A 16,841-nucleotide genomic window follows, 5' to 3' on the forward strand; every position below is an offset into this window, starting at 1 on the left:
CAGAGAACAAGGTTGGTATGGTTTTAATCCTTTCTTATTTTTTTGAGGATCGTTTTTATGGCCTAGACGGTCCACACTGGAGAAAGCTCCAGATGGAGCTTTGTGCTATTCTGGAGCCTGTTACGTCCTGATTCACAGCTGTTCCAGTACGCTACGTCCTTGCTGCTCTTCCACCTGGCCCTTCTAGCCGTCCTTTACGTGGGGTACTGAGGAGCCCAATGACCACTGTAGAACTGTCGGCCTCCCTTCCGTCCTGTCAGGTTCTGCTTCTTGCGTCTGGGGCTCCGTCGTTGGAACAGGTGCGCCGCTCCACATTTCCAGGGGAAACGCAGTCTTTGGGAATGCTGTGAAGCACGCCCTTCACGGTCACCACAGACGACCACTTCCATTACTTCTCCCGCACTGCGAACCGCCGACAGCACCGAGGCCTCCCCACGCGCGGGCATGTCGGCAGGGCGGCTCCAACAGCGAGAGGCTGGGCTGGAGCAGAACATCCCAAACACACGACCCAGCGCAACGTCGCGGGCCCGGCGCCCACCGCCTTCTGAGCCTCGACCGCACACCGCACACCGAGACTCGCAGACCGAGACGAACTGGTCGCAATACGCGGCAGAACTGCTGGTTCGCGGCCCGCGTTGCATGCCGGGACTTGTAGTTCTCGCGACGCCCGCCTTAGCGCGCGAGGGGCTGGACGGCGGCCTGCTGACGTGCGTTGACTCGGAGACTGAGCACTGGTCTCAGCACATGACAGGACTGCGCGTTCGCGGCCCGCGTTGCATGCCGGGACTCGTAGTTCTCGCGACGCCCGCCTTAGCGCGCGAGGGGTGGACGGCGGCCCGCGTTGCATGCCGGGACTCGTAGTTCTCGCGACGCCTGCCTTAGCGCGCGAGGGACGGACAGCGGCCCGCTTGCATGCTGGGACTCGTGGTTCTCGCGACGCCCGCCTTAGCGCGCGAGGGACGGACAGCGGCCCGCTTGCATGCCGGGACTCGCAACGCCTGACGGGGATTCGTGGTGCGGTAGCGCGCGGTGTATGCCGAGGCTCATGGTTTAACGACCTCAGGCCTCAGCGCTTAGAAGGAGTGGTGGCAGAGTGGCGCGTGTTGCACGCCGGTACCCGGTGCTCACAGGGTACACAGGGCGTAGCGACACTGTTCCCGCCTGGCCCAGCCCCACGGCTTGGTCCTGCGACTCTTCCAGTACCCATGGCCGCCGCAGCGCCTCTCGGGCCCTGCGTAGGTTTGTTTACACGCGGACGCCCCCGGCGCACGCGCTCTGCGTCACGTGACGTCACACGCTGTCCGGAAGTCGGCGCGGACCCGGGCGGCGGGTGGAAGCCGGTGCCGGAGTGGGAATCGCAGCGCAGCCGCCGCCGCTGCCTGAGCCGGGGTCGCCCGCCCGCCCGCCCGCGATGGGTACTGGGCCTTGAGTGCCTGCCCGCCGCATTTCCGCAGCGACCCCGCCGGCCGCGATGGAGACGCCGCCCGCCGGCCGCGTTCCGGCTGATGGCGCCCAGCCGGCGGCCGTGGCCGAGGTGCGCTGCCCGGGCCCCGGGCCGCTGCGCCTGCTCGAGTGGAAGGTGGCTGTGGGCGCGACTGTGCGGATCGGCTCGGTGCTGGCCGTGTGCGAGGCCGCCGCCTCCGCGCAGTCCGCCGGGCCTGCCCCTGCTCGCACCGGCTCCGGGGGCTGCGTGCGCGGCGAGCGCAGGCTGAGGTCGGAGCGCGCCGGCGTGGTGCGGGAGCTGTGCGCGGAGCCGGGCCAGGTGGTGGCTCCCGGGTGAGTGGGTCGGGGGACAGGAGACGGGAGGGAAGGGGTGGGCAAGGTGGGGCTCCGGCACCATGAGAGAGCACCAAGGCCGGGCACGAGGCAGGAAGGGGTCCCGGGGGCTGCAGCTGAAGGGGCCGCGGTCGGGGAGAACTTTGGAAAGTAGGACCCGCCCCCTCCAGCTGCGCGTCTGCATGCCTTTCTAAGGCTGCACGACAATTACTGTTTGAGATTTTTATTTAGAAAGCGGTTGTGTTCATTCCTTTTCATAGTGGATGCTTTTTCCCAAGATTTCGTATTTGTAGTTTAGGAAAACTCGAAGCGACCGCGAGTGCTGAACCAATCAGCACTCTCCATTCTTGTCATTGCAGTGTAAATTGTTGGAGTGTCCACTTTAGATTGTTGTAAACCTTGTGAGACGCGGTTGTAAAACCTAGTGCAGTTCTGCATCATAGTTGAGGAAGGAGGGGCAGGTGGAGCACAGGTAATTTGGGGTGACGGACTGGTAGCTCACCCTCCTACACTACACTAGGTTCTAGCTGCAGATAATTTAGGTTTTAATCTCATAAAGGGGCTGTTTTCCTCTTCTGAAGCGTGTGAACTTGTCAGCATCTTTGTGTCTGAGTTTGCCAGTGCTGCGCTGCTGAGATTGGGTTGAAGTGTGTGTGCGGGCGTGTGCAAGAGACTCAGGTGGTTCCCATTGTCAGGGACAGAAAGCCAAGGCAGGTGAGCATTCCCGCCTCCTGCTGTAGAAGTTGGTGCACAGCTCCCCTCTGCGGGGATCACAGTGTGTCCCAGGCACTCAGTCCCCTTTCTGTCCGCTCTTGCCTTCCTCTGGTGGTGCTGCTTGCCCTGGTTCAGCTCTTCTTCCTGTGGCTCACACTGACCCTCCAGTCGTTGAGCATCTGCTCCTTCCTGGAGGCTGACGACCAGGACAGCTTGGGATAGGACCAGCCTCCAGCCCAGCACCTGGAGCCTCATCTTACGTCCACTCTTCCTTTAGAGATAGAGCCCAGGTCCTCAGCCTCCAGCTCAGGGGCCCACGACATCCCTCTGAATGCTGGAGGGATGGGCTGGACATGGCCTCAGGACTGCACCGTCCACTGAAGCTGTTTGCCTGGCTTCCTTTAGAAGGGAGGGGCTCACATCGTGGTATGCTGTCTTCGTCACTTTGAAGTCAGAGCTTGCCTGACCTTCACCAGGGCCTTAATGAGCCTGTGGGTGATGGCGGTGAAGCCCAATGCTGGTGTGTCACCGTGTAGAAAACCCCCAAGGTGAAGCGCTTTCCTTGCTGTTCTGCTCCTGACCGGACCCAGAAGGCCGCCAGAGCCCGGGCGAGTCTGGCAGCGCAGCTGGTTAGTGGGCAGCGCCACGTGCAGGCTTGTCAGCCGTCAGCGAATCAGAGCAGCCCCGTTACTCATCCCACCGGTCAGCTGCGCGCCTGACGGGACGACACGTTTCCAGCAGGGAGCTGTCTTTTCTTTTGGGGGTCTTAGCGTTTGAGGTCTGGGGCACCCTTCGGCAGTGGTTCAGCACAGGGCTCTTTGAGAAGCTGATGGCCGATGGCGTTTCTCCTGGAAGGCAAGTGAGGGATTGTGCGTGCAGCGCCAGTGGAGAGCCAGGCCCGTCTCGCCGAAGTGTCTGTACTTCATAGCCAGCGTCCCCAGCAGGCTGCGTCCTCACCACGTTGTGGGTTACTCAGCAGCGAACTGTTTTAGGAGCATAGAGTGCTGGCTTTCTGCCGCACCAACCACCAGTTCATCGGTGGGACTCACGGGTTCTTGTCCTGTTCAGTGGATTACGTCACCGTTGTGTTGATGCTCCTCATCCCCAGTGTGGTCGACGGTAGCCCCTCAAGCTGGCTCCTCCGACAAGGCCCAAACAGTCTCCCGGAGTCAGCCGTTTGTCCTGAGGGGTTCTGCTTCCTTTTGGTGGCGAATGGCATTTGGAAGCCAGGATCTGGGTGCACTGAGCACCCTTACTTTCCCCTGGCCACCCCTGTACTCAGTCCTCAGGCTCAGGACAGATGCTCAGCCTCCCTGCTCTGCTGGGGACCTGTGCTGGGCCTGGGCCCGCCCACCATTTACTGGTGAGCACTCTACCTGCAGAGTCCAGGGCATGCAGCCCCCAGGTCTTTGCTCTTGCTAGTACACTGTGCCCTCTGACCTCCCTGTTAGAGCAGATGCGAAAGCTGATGAGGGAGAGTTTGGTACACATGTATTTTGGGGGTAAATAACTTGTTTAGAAATTGCATTTCATGCTTTTTCTGTGCATTTTCTTCAAGGACAAAGCAGAGAAGTTAGGGGCCCCCGGCCCTCCCTTGCTCTGTTTCCCAGGGGACCTTGCCTGCTGCTGGTGTCCCCTGGAGCCCCGGTCTGCCTGGAGAATAAGGCTGACTTGGTGTTCTGGGGCTGGCGTCCTGGGCCGAAGCAGGGTCTCTCGGCTCGCCGTGCCCTGCTCCTGCCAGGCGTGCTGGTGCCGTGCGCTGGGTTGAGAGCAGAGACACTGAGGTCCTCAGGCTGCCCGTCCCTCGTCTCATGTCAGTATCTGCAGAAACGAAGGGTGGATGTGCCCGCACTGAGAAAGGACGTCACCCTCGTGAGTTTCTGATCCCCTGTCTTCTCTCGGCCATCCCGTCTTTTTTCTTTCTGCGAAGTTTTTAGGTTGTGCGAAGCTGCAGAAGTGCTGGGACTATGTCATACTCAGCTCCGACCTTCAGGCCAGTTCCGAATGATCTTCGAATTGAGGCAGAAACTAGGTGTCTCTTCCCCCTTTGTAATAGAGACTGTTTCTGAGCGGTTGTGCCCGGGCCTGACACAGTGTCGGTGAGTGGTGGGGGCAGTGCCATCTGCGTCCGGTGCAGTCCAGCCTGGCTCTGTGCCCTGGGCCCCTTCTGTCCTCCCCGAGGTCCAGAGACCGGGCTCGATGGGCCGGCAGGCATGCAGACCACAGGCAGGAGTGGCCGGACGGCCGCACGGAGCGACGTTATCTTTAGCCAAGCACTGTCCTGAACGTCTTGGTGACCACTTAGGGCTCCCCCCTCCCCCACTCGAGTGGAGATGGCTTGTATTTTTAATCACCTTTTTACCTCGGCCTGGCAGCCGTAGCATTAGCGTGCTAGCCTGGTTTGTTAACAGAGAGGTGGGTTTCCAAGTGACGTCGCCGGGGCCCCTTTGCAGGTCGCAGCTGTGTTTTCTGACTCGGGTACTCAGGGGACGTCGTTCAGCATTTCACTTCGCTTTGACAACTCACTGCCCAGGACCTCTCCTCCTCACGCAGCCTCCCTGCCGGTGGCCTCGCCAGCCCCAAGCCCAGGAGGGAGGCGAGGTGCAGACAGACCGGACGTGCGCCCAGGGAGCCCCGCCTGTCGCTCTAGCTCGCGTGCTGTGCAGAACCTACCGAGACATTAGGTGGCACGGCACAGACCGCCAGGCCACACGCAGGTTGGAGACCTCAGGCTTAAATTTAGTAAATGCAAGAATGTTCCATTTAACGCTTGGCAGATGTGGAGTGTTGAATTCTCAACATTTACGGGTGGAAAAAGGTAACATGTCGAGAACAGACGTCCAGTTTTAAATCGGCGTTCCGCGAGGGTCGAGTTGGCCGACGAGTCCTGGACCACGTGTTCCTGACGCATTCGCTGACGATGGCGGCGCACACGTGGGTCGGCGCCTGCGGGTCCTGTGGCTTTACACAGCACCCCCGTTCGCGTGGTTCTCGGTGTCCGGCACTGTCTTCCTTTCGTGAGCAGGGCCTCGTAGAGGCTTCCGGCCATCACTGGCGCTGCCCTCTTCGGGGCAGAAGCCTCCGCAGCGTCGGGGACACCGAGGCTGCTCATGCATGCAGCTGCGGCAGGCCCACCAGGAGAGCCTCGCGAGCCGGCCCCCGCCCTCCAGATGCCCGGGGCCTGCTCCAAGTGATGACAGCGGACACGTCGCCAGGCGCCCAGTGTCCCTGGGAGCCCTGACCTGCCCTGCAGAATTAGATGGGTGAAACCCGTTTGGCCCGGCGCAGAGAACTACACAGCTCGTGACGCAGTATGTGAAACGCTTCAGAGAGAGGCGCACGCTTGGCCCGCGGTGCCTGGAGCCTGTGGCATGCCCTCGCCCTGGGGCCCTGCCAGCTGGGCTGTCTCTGCCCAGGACTCAGAAGCAAGACAGGGTCAGCGCCTGCCTCCTCAAGGACTCGCTGTCCAGTCGGCCTTCAGGTTGCAGCAGGACAGGCAGGGCATGCCGTGTGTCACCCAAGGCAGTGGGAGCTGAGAGGACCTGCAGCTGTGGGTGTGGGCGACGCTCTGGCTGTTCGGGCAGAGGGACCTCTAGCTCTGCTTGGGGTCACGTCATCGGCCAAGCACATCATTGGGTCTCGGTGGCTGTGGAGTGGTGTGGCGAGGTCCCAGGGGGCTGCAGGGTGACAGAAGGCGACCCCGTGTGTGCACACGCGTGGGTTTCCCTCAGCCGCAGGGCGCAGGCTAGAAGTAGCCTAGGGGTGGGGCCGTCTGCGGGGCAGATGTGTGTTGAGAACATGAGGGGGGCATGGGCGCTAGGGCCACGCGTGCCCTGGGAGCAGCCCGGGCCCTTCTGTGCTGCTGCTGTGTCTGCTGAGGGCCTTTCTCCAAGGTCACCAGCGACTGTCGGCGGATCCGGTGGCCTCGGCCTCGTGTTGCGATTGGCCAGGACCGCGCCGCGGCTCAGGTGCAGCCTGGTGGGTGTCGACGTTCGTGCACGTGTGGGGAACCAGCGCCCACTGTCACATAGGGCCGTCTGCCTCGTCCACATGCACATGCCGACCCCGTCCGGTTTCTCTCGGAGGTGTGCTCTCCACGACGTCTGCTGTGGGCCTCTCTGAACAGTGATTTATTTTTTTTCGGTTGACATTCTTTTTTCTGCCCATCCTTAATCGTGGGGCTCCCCCAAAGACCCGTTGTCTTTGGTCTCGTTGGGGTGACATCCTGGGTCTGGCCACATCCTGGAGCACGTTTGGCTGTGCCCGCTGCCGGTGGCCTTTGGCTCCCTCACTCTGTTTTCCAGGAGAACTCGCTGGTCTTGTTTCTGTCTCGCTCCTGCTGCTTGCCTTCTTCCTGTGCCTAGTCGTCGGGGGTGGGTTGGTTCCAGGAGCATGCGCGTGGGCCCGCCCCCTCGGCCACCTTGCTAGTGCGTGGGACTTGTCTGCTCACCTGTCTCGGCCAGTCTCAGAGCTGCCTCCTGCTCCCACCCTGCTCTCACCTCCAGCGTCTGAGCCAGCACCTCACCTGCGTCCTCACCTTTTGTCAAGACCCAGATGTCCCCTCGTCTGGGACTATCCTGGAAACTTCCTTCTGCCTAAGGCAGAGTTAATCTTGTGGCATCAGCCGGCCCCTCTGGGTTCCCAAAGTGACCCCAGGCCAGAGGTTTCTTGATGAGGACTCCAAAAAGTCGATAAATTATACTTCATCAGAATCAAGACCTGGGTCTTCAGAGACACGTAAGAACACAGGTGGGTCGCAGACCCGACACGCACACTTTACCAAGCGTGTGCCCTGTTTATTTGGTTGAGCCGGAGACACTGAGTATTTTTTCAGGTTAACGTGTTTTAGGGCAGTCGGTGAAACTTTTCTGGTATGTTTTTGAGGACTCCTAAAAAAATGTTCTCTGAGCCACAAGTTTTAGTTTAAGAATAAAGTGGAGCAGTGCAAACTTCTGTGAGTTTTCACCGTGGCTGCCACAGAGAGGCAGTACCTGGAGCCCAGTGCCGGCCCCCCGCCCCCGCCACTGGTGTCCTGAGGCCCGTGTCCTCATGTGACGGAGGCCGGCAGGACCTGTCATTACACCGTACTCAGGAGCAGCACTTGAAGCCCTGTAGTTCGGCAAATGAACCCCTTGGCTCTCAGCTTCCCGGGGGCAGAGTGAGCAGGGATTACCTGGTCCCAGGGGCCCGCTGGCCCCGCTGGCCGATCTGTGGCCGACTCTGCCCGCGTGCGCTCAGGCGGTTCCTTTGGCCCTCTGTGCCTGGTGGCGGGGATGGGGTCGGTGCAGATGGAGTGACAGTGTTGGAAAGCAGCTCTGGGAAGGTGGGCGAGACCCCAGGATGTGCAGTCTGCACAGAGGGTGTGTCCTTGATGCAGGAGCCCTGGGAGGTGCCCGCGGCGGGTGGAGACTAGGGTGCGGGGCTCCTGTGGAGCTTGGTGAGCCAGCAAAACTGGAAGGATGGTATCCAGCTGCCTCTAGGGGGGTGGGGTGCTGCGGGCCATGCGCATGGAGAAGGGCAGCTGGCCCGAGGTCTTGAAGCTGGGCCCGAACGCGTCACAGTGGAGGCCGAGGAGGTGGGGTGCCCAGTGGGGTGGCAGGGAGCTGGGGAAACAAGGGTCCTCGGCCAGAGCCCGTGGGGACAGGTCTCTGTGAGGGGCCGTGCTAGGGCTGGTGGGGGGCCGGCTCACGGCTCTTGTTGAAGATGGGAAAGTGGGGTGGGTTTTCGGTAGCAGTTTGCATGGTGTTAGCAGGGCAGAGTGCGCCCCAGGGAGAGGGGGTACACTGACGGGAACCAGCAGGTGGTGCGCGGCACAGACCCCCCCCGGGCCGGGCGCGTCGAGTGATTGGCTGTGAGCAGTAGGGACAGCGGGGGGGGGGTGAGGAAAGAGGCCCCGTGTGACAAGGACGTGCTGGGGTACCATTTGGTAGGTGGCCCTGTCTGCCCACGAGAGTCAGGTGCGCTCCAGAGGCTCGGGGATGGAGGCGAGTGAGGGGGTCGGGTTTGGAGTGCGAGGCGCTGACCGGCGGCCGGAGGAGAGCCCCCCCACAGGCACCGGGGCACTGGCTCCGGGCTTCTGGTCACGGGCCACCTTCGGGGGCTGTGTCCAGGTGACCAGGCTCAGATGTGACCCCCCCCCAAGGAAGTGGAGTTTCTGTGTTTATAAAAACTAGAAGCATTACAATAGTTCTATCAGAAAAACCGATGAATCATAGCCTCTCTCTGCACGGGGATACGTGGGAGGTAATCGTTCATTAGTTGTAATGTTTAAGTTGTTCTGTGTTGACAAAGTTCAGTTTTTGCACACACGCTGCTTGCGGGAGGTGCAAGGACGCAGGGTTGCAGGGAAACGTCTAACGCAATTTGAGGTATTTCACGTTCTCCCCAAGTCCCCTCTCCTCGGGGACATCGGGTCTTCGAGCCGATCGTCTGTCGGGCAGCCCGCCTTCCCCGTGCAGCCGGGGACGCGCATCTGGCCTGGGGTTTCAGGAGAGCCGCTGGGAGAGGCGGCGCCTTCACCCCCTCAGGGGCTCCGTCCCGGGTGGCGAGGCACAGCAGGGGTCCCAGCCCCCCCGACCGGTGACTCTGCTTCGCTTCCAGGGCGGTCCTGGTGCGCGTGGAGGGCTGTAGCCACCCAGTTGTCATGAAAGGCTTGTGTGCCGAATGTGGCCAAGACCTCACTCAGTAAGTACTGGCGCTCGGGAGCGACGGCGGTGCCTCTGTTTGAGGGGTGTTCTGTGGTGCGGAGGGGCCCGGGGGCCGTGGGGACCTGACTGCGATCGCAGGCGGGTGCCGTGGCCTGGCTCAGCTCAGCGCCCATGAGCCTGGGAGCCCTGAGCACCGCCCGACGCTCAGCCGGCGTGGGAGGGCGGCTGGCGCCCCCCCCCCCCCCCGTGCACGTGCCGAGTGGCGCACACGGGGCGGCGTGCTCCCGTCGGGGCGCCCCCACGTCCCGGCGTGGCCGTCGCGGCCTGTGGTCGCGAGCACTGCAGGTGTGCTCGCCGTCTCCCTGTGCGTTTTCAGCGGCGAGGGTCTCGGCAGCCGCCCCCAGAACGAGGGCGGCGGGGGGCCGAGCGAGCGCCCCCTCACGGCCCCTCCCCCCACAGGCTGCAGAGTGGGAACGGCAGGCAGCAGGCGCCGCTGTCCACAGCCACCGTGTCCATGGTGCACAGCGTCCCGGAGCTGATGGTGAGCTCCGAGGTGAGTGCGCCCGGCCGGGGCGCGTCCGCTCTGGCCGTCCGCCTTTCCAGAGTGGCCACGGGCAGGGGGGGAGGTGCTGCGCATGGGCCCTCCCTGGAGGAGCTCTCAGGGGCGCCGGCCTGGGGCTTGGTGAACAGGGGTCCGTGAGGGGCAGGGCTGGTCCCGAAGGCCACGGGCAGGGTCTAGGGGCAGAGGCGGGCCGCTGCCATGCCGGCGACGTGCCTGCGGGCTCCGGGGCGGGCGAGAGGCAGGCGCCGGCACTCGCGTGCCAGCAGGCGTGAGGACACGGGACTCACGTGCCGTCTGCGCAGGTGAGAAGCTCGGGCCTCACCGTGTGCGTCCCCACTCCCCTGCTTCCCACAGTCCCGGGGCGGGGCCTAAATGCTGGGGTGAGTGAGCATCGCCAGGACAGATCAGGGGGCACGGGCCACCTCGGGGTTGTCTAAAAACTTAGTTGCGGTGCAGGTTCGGAGCTGTGCGTTTCCGTAATACGTTTTTCAGTGTTACAGTTTTGTTTGATTTGTGCTTTTAACTGGCATCTACTTTCTGATTCGTGGGAAGGACAGAATACCAGATGCATGTTTCTGGCTGTTTTTCGATTATTGGACTTTAAACAAATGTAAACATGTAAGTGTGTGTGTGAAACAGTCACGAAGTTTACAGATAGGAAGGGAAGAAAGTGTCCCCCACTGTCGCTGTCCCAACAGAGTACCTGTCAGGAGCAGACAGTGGACTTCTGTCCCCCTGGGCAGGCTATAGGCAGCTCACACTGGGACCCAATGGGACCTGAGGGTCAGCTCAGAGAGACGTGGGAGGGGCCGCGTGCGGCTCAAGCCTCTGCGCAGCGCACGTCACCTCCTCCGCCGGCCGCGCGAGGCAGGGCCAGGCCCCTCTGGGGGAGCGTCCCGTTGGCCCGCCTGGCTCTCTTCCAGGGTGCCGCCCTGGCTCGCGTCCCTGGTTGTCCCCTTTCCCAGCACCCCTTCCTCCTGCCCACACTCATCCTGAAGCTCCCTCGTGGGGACGATGCTTTCGGTTTCCTCCTCTTTTATTGGTTCACGTGCTTAGTGAAACTGCAGGGTTAGGGTCGCGAGGCAGAGGGCCCTGAGCGGTGTGGACCACACGGAGCCGGCCGCTGGCGCGGGGAGCAACGCTCAGCTTCCTCTCATTTTTGACAAAGCGGGATTTCGTTTTGGATGGGAGTATACGTACGTGGGCTTTTTTTCATTTCAATCTCAGCAAGCGGAGAAGCTGGGGAGGGAAGACCAGCAGCGGCTGCACCGGAACAGGAAGCTGGTGCTCATGGTCGACCTGGACCAGACGCTGATCCACACCACCGAGCAGCACTGCCAGCGGATGTCCAATAAGGTGAGCACCCCGGCCCCCCGTGGCTTCCCCGGCGCCCGCAGGGCATGAGGGCAGACTGACCGGCGACCCCGTCAGCCGCGCCGGGCGGGGCTGGGCCTTGGGCCTGTGCTCGGGTGGGTCCCCCACACTGGTCCTCGTCACCGACACTCTCCCCTCCTCGTCACCCGAGCCCGTCGTGGGCCAGGCTCACCCCCAGCCGTATCCGGCAGCGGGGCTTAGACCTTGGAGGGAGACCTGGAAGGCCCTGGCGAAGGAGGGGCAGATGAGCAGATTTGCTTAGGAAACTTCACACTCCTGCATCTTAACGGCCTCAGCGTGAGGGGTTTAACTAATGTAGAGCGACTGAAAAATTAACTAAGCCTGAGGTCACTTACTTTCCTTTTTTGGTGGTGGTTTAGAGTATGTTTTTACCAAGAAAATGAATGATAAACAGGATTAAAAGGATCGGGTTTAGCTGCCCAGGGAGAGTGAGCTTACTTGCACACGAGTCGCGTGTGAGCCAGTTGGTGTTCCTCGATTTAGGGTACCGTGTCAGCTTTGGGTTGTGTTTGTAAGTTAAAGCTGCGTCTTAAAACCGTCCGAGTCAGATCGAGTTAGGCGGGGACGTGTGGCTTCCTCGTGGACGGCTGAGGAGGACGCTGTCCCCACAGTTCGGAGCCGCTGCTGCTTGGCAGACGCTAGCGTCTGCGGCGCCAAACAGGCGCGCGACAGCACTCAGGGACGCCGCTCTGTCCGCGGCCAGGGAGCACGTGGACGCCCCAGGAGGCGTGAGGGTCTGCGGACGTGCGCAGCCGCCCCAGCGCCCGAGGTGACCGAGTCGCGGCCCCTGTCCATGGGCAGAAGCCGCACTTGTTTGTCGCAGGCAGTCTCCGGGCTCACGGCAGACGCCCGCCGTGGTTCTCACAGGCGGGGCCCCTGGTTGTCGGAGGCAGGTGCCGGGGTGCTGTGGGTAGTCGCTGCAGAGAGGGCCGAGTCCGGCCGCAGGGCGCAGGCGCGGGGTGCATTCGGGCCCCGCAGGTCAGCACGCGCTGGGAGCCCCTGGTTCTGACGACAGTGTCCGTGCCAGCCTGGGGGCCCGCTGACCGGCGCCCCTCTGTGCAGGGGATCCTCCACTTCCAGCTGGGCCGAGGCGAGCCGATGCTGCACACCCGCCTGCGCCCGCACTGCAGGGAGTTTCTGGAGAAGGTCGCCAGGCTGTACGAGCTGCACGTGTTCACCTTTGGGAGCCGGCTGTACGCACACACGATCGCAGGTGAGGGGCGGCCGCAGGCCCCGCCGGGCGTGGCGCGGCCGGACCGCACAGGCCGGCCTCGTTCCCATTTCCTGTGACGTTTTCTTGAAGATGGGGGGGGTCGCTTTCAGCCTTACTTAGAGCGGGCAGTTGGGGGTGGCCAGCCCTTTTTCCTCTGGGAAGAGGCCTCTCGGCTCTGCCGGGACCCCTCAGGCCAGGCCAGATGGGTGGGCTGCTGTCGCCGTAGCCGGCTGCGCCCCGCAGACCGGGTTGGAAGTTGGTCGGGACCGCTGCGGGGAGAAGGGAGCTGTCCACGGGAGTGTGTTTCAGACGGGCGTGTGAAGGGTTCGCGCACAGCCCTGGGGCCACAGCGCCCCGGCCGTGTGCGCTGAGCAGAGAGCAGGCGGCAGGCTCGGCACCAGCCGGCGGGTCCCCGTGGCCTGGTGCCAGCCGAGCTCGCGCAGTGCTCCCCCCAGCGGCAGCTGTGCCTGGGGACGGTGTAGGGCTTGAGCCTCGCCTGCTGGAGGCCGCCGGGCTCCGGCCCCGTGACCCTCGGTGGACGCCGGTGCCTGCCGTGTGACATCGCTGCTTCGTACGTTAGATGCGCGGTCGTAGAGGCCACAGGTTCGTCCTGCCTTGTCGATGGAGACGTGAATGTCGCACTCACATTTACGTGAGTGTTCTAGGAAATTTTAATAGTGAACGTGAAAGCAACGTGATGAAGTTAACTTACCTCGTAACTGAAACTCGACGTATTTGGCGTTGGCGTGTGGCTGCTGTGTGGCTGCCCGGGAGGCGTGACTCAGGATTCTCAGATCGCGCATGTGAATCGAGGTTAAGTTCTTGGGGCGCGGACCAGGTTTCTGTACCTTCACCTCTGGAACCCCGGCGTGCTGCATACCGATTCGTACGCCACACAGCAACAGTGAAGAAAATGCCAGCGTCAGGAAGCATGCCTGCGGGAGGTGCCCCCAGAGGGTCACGGCGAGTCTTCACGGCGCGCACCGGGGACCTGTGTTGCCTGAGCGAGGCTTGCTTGCAGGCAGCCCGCGCCGCCTTACAGTAGGCTGGGCCTTGTCCCGTAGAATCCCCACGCTCCGGCACGTGTAGAGACGCTGCGCCCAGGCTGCAGGTCAGCGTCCCCGTTAAGCGGGGTATGGAGACCCTCAGCAGGGCAGCATCGAATCGGGGTGCCCCCTGACACTGGCTGGGGTATCGAGACCACTGACATTTCACACGCCGAGAGGACCTGGGAGAAAGCCCGTCTCCACAGGACGGACGTCCCAGCCCGCGTGGCTCAGAGCGCTCAGGCCTTCCGAGAGCAGGGCGGCCCGCGGGAGGCCCAGCGAGGCTGGGGCGGGGCACTCTGCGCCTGGCGACTGCCCAGCCGTCGTGTGTGCGGCTGGAAGGGGCCGGCGCTTATCCAGCGATTCAAGTATCCGCACGTGGCAGCCACTGCCCGGCGCTGCCCGATGTGTGACCGTGCCCTTCAACAGCAGTGGTTTGAGGCTCTTTTTATCACCCTTTTACTTTGAAAGTTACTGTTTTCACAGAATGTGAATTTTTAGTACAGTTAGAAGTATTTTTGTTAGACTTTCCATTTATTTTATTGTAGATAACTAGTAATTTTATTAATTTTCGGTTTAGCCACTAAGGGGCTTCCGTGTTCCTGTGAATTTACATGTTGTTTGTATAATAAAAAGCAACGTAACATTTATAAGAGCCAGTATTTTCTGTTAATGAAATGCTGACGACTCGGCGATCTCAAGGATTTGAACCTCTGGAGGTGGCGGCTGCGTCTGTCCGTGACCAGCGTGGCCTCAGGAAGAGCATGTGCAGCCCGCGTGGTACACGCAGGCAGCGTGCGGGGGACGGAGGCGCACGGGGAAACCGCGTGTTTAATTACGGTGTGCGGACGTCAGCTGACAGCCCCGCACCGTGAGCCGTGTGTGTCAGACGTGCGACTTCAGAGATCCTGGGTCGGGCAGGATGTGGGTGGGCGCAGCGGGTGGAGCCCGCCTGGAGGAGATGGTGACGACCGTGGGCCAGACGACGGGCAGCGGCGAACCGGAGCCCCGGCCCCGGCTCGGGACGGCCACGCCTCCAGCGTCCGGGGTGCTCGCCCGCGGCGTGGGGGGCACAGAGCGTGCGGCCGCGTGACTCCTCCCAGGGGGGTGACGCTCTGAGCCTTGTTCACCGGTGTCTCCTGCTCCTGGCGCAGTCCAGATCACGCTCAGTTCAGTGTGGTGACGACTGCACTTAGAACGGCGAGGTGAGAGGAGCCGCGCGTGGTGACGGTCGTGACTGAGGAGGGCGTGTGACGCCGGCGTGGGGGTCCCGTGTCTCCGACGCTCTGGCGACAGCGAGAGGCTCCGCCGTGTGCACAGCAGCCTCAGTGGGTCTTACACACGTCACCTTTGTCTTGTTTTCTCTTCATAGGCTTTTTAGATCCTGAGAAGAAGCTGTTTTCTCATCGAATATTATCGAGGGACGAGTGTATTGACCCATTTTCTAAAACAGGGAACCTCAGGTACGTACCTGGCACGCGCGCCGCGCGGCTCACTGTGCGGCGCCCCGTAGAGACGGCGTTGCGAGCCTGTTCATGCCGCGTCCGCCACTGTCCTGTGGCCGTCTTCTCACTGGACCCCGTCCCCTCGCCTCCCTCCGAGTGGACTCCTGGGCTGCTCGGGCTTGGGGCGGGGGCGCTGAGCAGAGCGGGGGGTGCAGGCGACGAGGGGGCAGTGTGGGCGGGAGAGCCCCAGCTCCCTCAAGTGCAAGGCAGGCTGCTTGCTGGGCCCCGAGTTTGAGGAGGCGTTTGCCTGGGCGTGGGCGTCTCGGGCTCACGTTTCCCCAGGAGTGTAACTGCTGCGAAGGCCCCGAGCGTTTGGAGACCCGAGGTCCGCCCCCGGCCGCCCGCTCCGCCGCTCACCCCGTCACCGCATGCCTTTCCCGTCTCCCCCTCCTTCTGCGGCGGGGCCGGCACCCCATCACGAGGCGGTGTTACGTCGTCGGGCATGTCGTGCCCTCTCCGTGTAAGGCATTTCCCCACTTTTACCCAGAGCGGTAGGCTGCGTTACGACCCTGTCTCAGGTGGTACTTTGTGTTTGGGCGGGGACTCCTCGCGAGACCAAGCGGAGCAGCTCTGGCCTCGGTGGCCTCGTGGTGGGTGCTGGCCGCCCTCACTGAGATCGCAGCTTTGCGGTGTTCACGCAGGCTGAGGCCTAGTCAGCTCGGCACGAGCTGAGAGTCTGGAGAGACTTGTTTCAGAAACACTCGCCTTTGCCAGTGTCAGAGTGAGCAGGCTGACGAGGACAAAGGAAAACGTGAGACCGCGGGCGATTTATTAAGGGGGAAGCCACCCAAGGTGGGCACGGGGAAGGCCGGCCCTGGCTCGTGTGGGCCGGCAGCCCCCGATCCCGAGGCGACGCACCAGGAGACGTCACCGCGTCGGCTGCTCAGGGTTCGCCTCCCCCGAGCGGCCCCCTGGACAGCAGGGTCGGCGTTGGGCACGTGGCCCTTTTCGTGGTCGTCGTGGCCTTCGTTATTAGCAGCTGGAGAACCTGTACGGTGGCGGGCATTTCTCCCGGGTCTGTTTCCCGACCTTAGAAGCGGCCGAGGAGTAGTCATTCTGGATTCTGGATGCTGTGAGCCTATGTGAATCTCAGCAGGGTGGACAAATGAGATCTGACAAGGCCACCAAAGGGTAGCGGAGCGTGTCTGCGTCCAGTAGGGGGCTTGGGGACCCTCGTCAACAGTTCTGCTTGCCCGCCACATCTGAACGGCTTTCGGGAACACAGCAGGCATCCTTTGAGACTTGACGAGACATGTTGGTGCTCCGCGCTTTCGCCTCGCTGAGCGTCGAGCTTTGAGCAAGGCTGCCCGCCCAGCTGCCTGGAGCCCCCTGCGGGGGGCACATGTCAGGAGCCTCTGGCCTGCAGGCTGGTAACCTGTTTGTAAAGAAGCTTGTACTGGGACGTGGCCGCGGCCTCTCGTTCAGTGTCAGCTGTGCCACCTTCGCGGGGGCCAGGGCGTGGCCGCCCCGCCCTGCTCCTTACTCTCCGGCCCCCGGAGAAAAGGCTCAGACAGCGGGGGAAACCGTAACTGTTTCAGCGTTGCTTTCTTTGGAAACAGTTGTTCAGTAGAAGCTGCGTAAAACCCCAGCCCTACGGTTTGGGTCTGTTTCTGGTTAGTCGGCTATCCACTGGTTACACGTAAAAGATCACGTCGGCTTCAGTTTCGTGACTTTTTAAATACGTTGCGGTAGCACCGATACGTTCTTGCTTTTAGAAATCTCTTCCCTTGTGGAGATTCGATGGTTTGCATTATCGATGATCGAGAAGATGTCTGGAAGTTCGCCCCCAACCTGATCACCGTGAAGAAATACGTCTACTTCCAGGGCACAGGAGACATCAATGCTCCGCCTGGGTCCCGGGAGCCACAGGCGAGAAAGAAAGGTGGGTGACGCCTTGTGGCCCTCAGAGAGCGGTGCTCAGCGCTCGCCTCCCCGTCCGCGTTCCGTCCCTCACCTCCGTTGTTACTGCGCGTAAGTCCGGAC

The 16,841-nt window shown here is 62.2% G+C and overlaps 1 protein-coding gene across 2 annotated transcripts in view; it reads left to right on the forward strand.

Moving 5' to 3' along the window:
* Positions 1-1,327: 1,327 nt before the first annotated feature.
* Positions 1,328-16,841, forward strand: part of CTDP1 (CTD phosphatase subunit 1) — a 34,937-nt gene continuing 19,423 nt past the window's right edge. Inside the window, exons 1-7 of one of the 2 annotated variants that reach the window (XM_016126530.2) lie at positions 1,328-1,776; positions 9,091-9,174; positions 9,597-9,690; positions 10,927-11,055; positions 12,157-12,307; positions 14,726-14,816; positions 16,574-16,740. In XM_016126530.2, the coding sequence (XP_015982016.2) occupies positions 1,472-1,776; positions 9,091-9,174; positions 9,597-9,690; positions 10,927-11,055; positions 12,157-12,307; positions 14,726-14,816; positions 16,574-16,740 (1,021 nt within the window). In that variant the 5' untranslated portion in view covers positions 1,328-1,471. The remainder of the gene's footprint in view (positions 1,777-9,090; positions 9,175-9,596; positions 9,691-10,926; positions 11,056-12,156; positions 12,308-14,725; positions 14,817-16,573; positions 16,741-16,841) is intronic. The other variant, XM_016126529.2, reaches the window with a different exon arrangement.

Source organism: Rousettus aegyptiacus, unplaced genomic scaffold, assembly GCF_014176215.1.
Source record: "Rousettus aegyptiacus isolate mRouAeg1 unplaced genomic scaffold, mRouAeg1.p scaffold_m13_p_12, whole genome shotgun sequence".
Lineage (NCBI taxonomy): Eukaryota > Metazoa > Chordata > Mammalia > Chiroptera > Pteropodidae > Rousettus > Rousettus aegyptiacus.